General features: G+C 46.0%; 1 protein-coding gene across 1 annotated transcript in view; it reads left to right on the forward strand.

The window, feature by feature from the left end:
- The window catches only part of AIFM3 (apoptosis inducing factor mitochondria associated 3), a 40,473-nt gene that overhangs the window by 22,963 nt on the left and 11,510 nt on the right, over positions 1 to 6,000 (forward strand). Inside the window, exons 8-11 of the mRNA XM_035340895.1 lie at positions 1,144 to 1,256; positions 1,390 to 1,476; positions 3,387 to 3,478; positions 5,328 to 5,557. Coding sequence (XP_035196786.1) covers positions 1,144 to 1,256; positions 1,390 to 1,476; positions 3,387 to 3,478; positions 5,328 to 5,557 — 522 coding nt within the window. The remainder of the gene's footprint in view (positions 1 to 1,143; positions 1,257 to 1,389; positions 1,477 to 3,386; positions 3,479 to 5,327; positions 5,558 to 6,000) is intronic.

A 6,000-nucleotide genomic window follows, 5' to 3' on the forward strand; every position in this document is an offset into this window, starting at 1 on the left:
CTGCTCAGGAGGTGATGCTTGTTTCTAAGGCTAGAAATGATTCTGTGCAACCTGACAGCACTGCATAATGCAGTTTTTGTGGGAAGCCTGATGGATGCAAATCTTATCTGCAAGTTTGCCTATTTCTGGTAGGGCTGGATTGTGCCTTCAGTGAAGCAGGGGGTTGGAGGGCACAGGCTATACTGTGCTGGACCTGGGGCTAGGAGGGAATGGCCGTGCAGGGCACTTTGGTTGTTCTCACTTCATTATAGCCTTCAGGTCACCAGATGCAAGCTGTGGGAATGCTCAGCACGCTGTGATCTGCTGCTCCTATCATCTAAGTTATGTCTCACAGCTTGAGTAGAGAGGGAAAACCAGCCAGGCCTGCTCTTCCCTTGCTGCTGGGCAGCATTTTTCCCCTTCCTTGTGCCCATGGTGTTTGTTGACTGAGATCTGTAGTGTGACCTTCCTGCTGGCCAGGGGCAGCTGGGCTCTTTAGGGAGCACAGCATGGCTGCAGGTAAATAGTCATCCAAATCCTGAGCCAATATGCTCAGCGGGTGATGTTAGCTGTTGCTGAAAGAGCTTTTTCAGGCTTGATCAGCTACGTTGACAGCTCTTTCTGAAGAACAAGGTCTGTTCTGGTGAACAGGAAGGGAGATTTCAAAGCTGTTCGGGTGGGAAGAGACTCCCCCTCCAGCCCTGCATCCAGGGCTGAGATGCTGCCACGCCTGGTGGAGTTGAGGGCAAGTGACCACAGCCCATTGTGCTGGGTGGCTGAAGGCTGCCCACTGCTGCGCTGCACTGCTTGGCTCAGAAATGTCCCCCTGTGTCCCTGTTGAAAGCTGTGTAGATTTGGATGATTTCTTTCTATGAAAAAATGAATTTGCAAGGAGGCTTCATTTGAGGGTCACCCCTGGAGTCAGTGTCAGTGAAGCATCAGTCCTGGCTTAGTGTGCTCCAGGCAGCATGCACAGGACAACTGCCTTGCTGTCTGTTCTTCCACTGCCCCCTGCCTCCATCGATAGCAGTGTTTTGTAGATGGACCAAAACATGATACTGTTCAGATCCATCTTTTTCTTTGGCATTCAAAGAGTTAATTCAAAGGGTTCAGACCATCTAATACCATAAAATATTGCTAGCATGGTTCTTATTTCTTTTTTAGGTGCAGCTGGATTAGTCTGTGCAGAGACCTTGCGCCAGGAGGGTTTCTCAGACAGGATTGTAATGTGCACAATGGACAGACACTTGCCCTATGATAGACCAAAGCTCAGTAAGGTTTGTATCATCATGAGTATGTCGCATCAGTTTTACAAATTGCCCTATGTCCTTTCTCCACCATTATTCATTGCCTTTTCAATTCACAGCTATTAAGAGAAAAACGGGCTTTTTTTCTTTTTTTTTTTTTCAGTCAATGGATTCCCACCCGGAGCAGATCGCCCTGCGCCCCAAGGAATTCTTCCGCACATACGACATTGAAGTCCTGACTGAAATGCAGGTAAGGAGAGTCGTGTTTGTATGGTGTAGTTTCACCATCGTGCCTGCAGATTATTCTCCAGGTGCTGGCACACAAAGTCTGTGTCTTTGTTTTCAGCCTGCTGATTTCCTTTGCAGAAATGCCAAGTCTCCCTCATTCCCCGGGCTGTTTTGTGCCTCTGAGGTCAGGCTGCCTGTGGTTGTTCTAAGTCATAATTAATGCAATTTCTTCCTGTGCAAACTCCATAGTGACCATCATTTCTTACCTGCCATTTTCCTATCATCCTCACATGGATTTGGGGTGACCAACTGACCTCTGATGTGGATAATCTGCCTGCAAGCAGCACAGACAATGATAATATTTCTCCCCATTATTTTATTCCTATTGGGAATCTTCAAGGATTTGTGAAATGGCAGCTAGGATGATTTAAGATCTGGGTTGGCTGAGCTGGGGACAGAAACTAAGGGGAATAAAGCCTAAGAATCAATCAAACAAAAATGTTCAAGGCTTAAAAATTAACAGGTATTCTATGGAAGGAGCAGAGGCGGCAGAAAATGACACCTCTGCAGAGAATGAGGCTGGAAGGTAGTTTGTTAGTCTGTCCAGGCCCAACAGAACATCACCATTCACTTGAGGATCTACCAGTTACACTGCAGATGCTGGCTCTTTGGAGAGGTTCACTGAAATGCTGTTCATACAGAAATCATCCCAAGTCTGGTTTGAGTTCTAGAACGATCTGAGGCACAGGCTGATACTGCTGTCATGGTTAGCACGCAGGGCAGCAGCACTGAGGGGCTCTGCCCAGCTGCTGGAACCCCACTTCACATGGCTCATGCGAGGAGGTGCAGTGGTGCCTGCTGAAGAAAGCTCACCCACATCTTGGTTCCCACCCAGTAAAGCAATCCGAGGAGCTTCACGCTCCATTTTTTTTTTTTTTTGATTTACTGCCTCAAATGTGGATTTTCCCTACTGCCCAAGCAGAGGTGACTCTGGGTGAGTGACTCCTGGGATAGGCTTGAAGACATGTATAATGTCCCAGGGAGGTGGCCACTGCATGAAGTGCTGCTGTTGCTGGTGAGGCTCTCCTGTGTCCATAGGTGCCTACTGTCAGTGCTGCTCCACTCCCAGCATGTGGAAACACATAGTCCCCACCAGCCATCACAGGCATTTAAAGAAGGCTCATCCAAAAAATCTGGAACTAGCTTGGGAAAAGTGCACCCATGAGCACCTTGCTCACTGGGATGGTTTCAGAGGCAAGGGGGAAACAATGGCAGTAGGGGAGTCCTTATCTTTGCAAAATAAATAAATAAATAAATGTGCAGGGACAGAGCACCATTTGGTTGTGTTAGGAATGAGTGTGAGCACCTGCTCGTGACTGTCTTGACCCTGAGTCCCACTGGGAAAGCAGCTGTTGCAGTGAGGAGGACAGGCTGCTGGGAAAAGGTGGCAATGCAGGCAGAGGGAGTCACTCCACAGGCTTTGGGAAGCCTCGGGCTCAGCGTGGGGGCAAAACTGTTTGAAAACTGTTTGTTTAGGAATAACAGCTTGCCACAGACCTGGCTCTCAGTTCCTGTTAAAATCTAAGATAAACAAGTACTAGGTGCTCAACTTGTGCCTGCGCTTTTCAGGGGATTTGACACCAAGGAATGCTGCTGCTATGGATTTTGGTGGTGCTTTGAGGCTTACTCTGAAGTCTTCTCTTCTGAGCCTGTGTGCGTTAGTGGGTGCTGATCATCCCCTGCAAGAAAGCAATTCAGAAGTAGAAAATAATAACAAATGGTTTGCATTCTCTGCAGTCATTAACAAAGCAAGATGTGCCATAAGCGGCTCCCGGTGGGCTGGTGCATTTGGGGTGCCTCTGGATCAGCACATGGCATCTCAGTGAATGTCCTGAGATTTCATCTCTTAACATTATTTAGAAATGATTTCAGGTTGCAGCTGTGGATATCAAGAACAAGATAGCTGTGTTCAAGGATGGATTTAAGATGGAATATAACAAACTGCTGATAGCGACTGGAAACACGTAAGCTACAAATATTTTAAAGATCACGAGAAACTATTTTATCTGAGAACTTGAGGAGCTTGTGCCTGGGGATAAGGGATCAAACAAAGCATTTGTGTTCAGAAACTGAATTTGTTTGCAAGAGTGTTTGCAGAAAAGGCAACAAATACATATTTGATATGTCAGTATCTCCCTCTGTAGCTATGGCGGGTGTATTTGCTCAGCCAAAGCTGACGAGCCTGTGTGTCACCCAAATGTAGCCCAGAAAGCAGGGGACCACCAGCAGCAAGGGCTGTGATGTGTGGAAGAAGGCTGTGCAGGAGCTGCTGCCCAGGAGTTTCATTATCAGTTAAGGTCAAAAGAGTGTTAATAAAAAGTACCTGCTGAAGCAGCCTGAGTTCATGAGTTGTTTCATGCAGATATAGAGAGAAAAGATACAAAGAGAAAACTGGATCTTGCAAAGGTGGAGGAATTTGCCAGCAGCACCCTAATGCTGCACTGTTCCCAGAAGTCTTTCCTGTGGGCCAGCTCAAGAGCAAATTACATTTTCACAGAAAATGTCAAATATTGTAGACAAGACCAGGCTTTTCTATAGCAAAGTCTCTGAACTTTACTGCTCCATCGACATTTCACTATTTCGCTTTTTGTCCTGTTCTGGGGCAAATGCAAGGGTCTGAATTCCTCACACGCCCAGCCTTGAGCAGCTGTGCTGGTGTAAAAGGGGCTGTCATGATGGCACCCAAGCACAGGTCTGGCACCCCTGGGCTGCTCACCCTTTCCGGGGGGTGCCACAAAGGCACAAAGAGGACTAGGACAAATTCAACCTCTGCAAAATTATCGTCTGGGTTAGGGATGCTTCCAGCCAGGTGGTACAGGGAACTTCAAGCCTGGCTAGAAGGGAGCAACAGAGAAATCACTCCCTTTGCAAACTGCTGATGCTGCTGGTAATTGTCAATATTTGGTGCTGCTTCATATTTGGGTTGGATGCCTGGATTCCTTGCAGTCATCTGCAGGTGTCCGGCTCTGCCAGCGGGATGCTGTGTTTCATCTGCATCTGCAGCTACATCAGCTGCTAGACCTGGTGTTGGGTGATGCGCACTTTCCAGCTAATGAGGTTCAAGAGAGGATTAAACCTTTGGAAATGATTTCAAAATCCTTATGCATAAGCTCCAAGTACACTGGGTAAATGCTTTTGAGATGCCTAAATTATTTAGGATCATCATTCCCATTTCCAGACATGAGTCATATATGCAGGGGACAGATATTTAAAAATACATATGCCCCAGTAAATACATGAGGATGACAAGATTAAATTGCTACAGAACCCACATCTGCAGATGCTTATAGAACCTTTAAAATCTGGCTCCAAATTTTCTACTGAAAGATAGAGTTAGTTTTCTGTGTCCTAGTAAGCTTCTGAAAATTTTACCACATGACAGCAGTTAAACTTCAAATTGTAGCAGGAACCATCCCGCATTGTGCTCCATTTCTCTACAAAGAGCATAGGCCAGGCTTGCACCATTTGCCTGCCAAGCGGCTGCATGAGGGCTGGGGCTGGGGCCAGGGGCTCATTCCGTTGTCCATCAGCATTTTTTTCTATTATTATTATTATTTATATTATGTATCTATCCTGGGTGATTTTGCAGAGAAACATGGCAAAATTTGTTTTTTTTTGACTGCAGTGTGACATCCTGCAACGTGTTGCCTTGTCCTGTCAACTGATCTCTGTTGTTCCCCCACACCCCAAAAAAGAAAGCTCCCACAGAAGCAGGAGACAGCGGTGAACTGCAGATAGCCAAGCCAAAGTGTCTGCAGGAGCCCAGCCTAGACAGCCCTCAATTTGTGGGTGTATTTTTTTTTTTTTCCCCAGACCCAAAGCTCTCAGCTGTAAAGGCAAGGAAGTGGAAAATGTTTTCAACATCCGAACACCAGAAGATGCAAACCGTGTGGTGAAACTGGCCACCAGCAAGAATGTGGTTATAGTGGGTGCCTCCTTCCTTGGTGAGCTCTCATTTTGCAGACTTGCATTTTTCAACTTTCCATGTGTCCCTGCAGATTGTCACAGACCCTCTCCTAGTCTGTCATTACCCTGTTGGAGGTAATCCCCCCCAAAAACTGGACCTGGGTTGTTTGACCTGCAGCTCCAGGTGCTAACAACATCTCCTTCCTGAAGAAATTACTTTTACTTAAGGGGCAATTCAGCTTGCATGGACAAAGAGCATTGCTATCCCAGTCTGGAAAGCATATGATGAGTTCAGTACTGTCACTCAGGTGGTTTCAAATCCAGTGTGTAACTGCAGATTTGTCTTCAGATAGGAGAGTCTTGGGTAGATGAAAGGTTGTGAACTTATTTCTCTTCTACTTTTCATCAGGGCTGAGAATTTTTAAAATACACAGTCTTATAATTTCTTTAATGTTTCTTTCTTTTGTTTGTCTGTTTGATACGTCTGTAACAAAATTTTGGCATGTCCTGCAAGCTTTAAGCATAAACGATTGTTAGGGAGGGAATTTATTTAAAAATGTTCAGTACTTGTTTTTCTTTT

The sequence above is a fragment of the Oxyura jamaicensis genome, chromosome 15 (assembly GCF_011077185.1).
Source record: "Oxyura jamaicensis isolate SHBP4307 breed ruddy duck chromosome 15, BPBGC_Ojam_1.0, whole genome shotgun sequence".
Lineage (NCBI taxonomy): Eukaryota > Metazoa > Chordata > Aves > Anseriformes > Anatidae > Oxyura > Oxyura jamaicensis.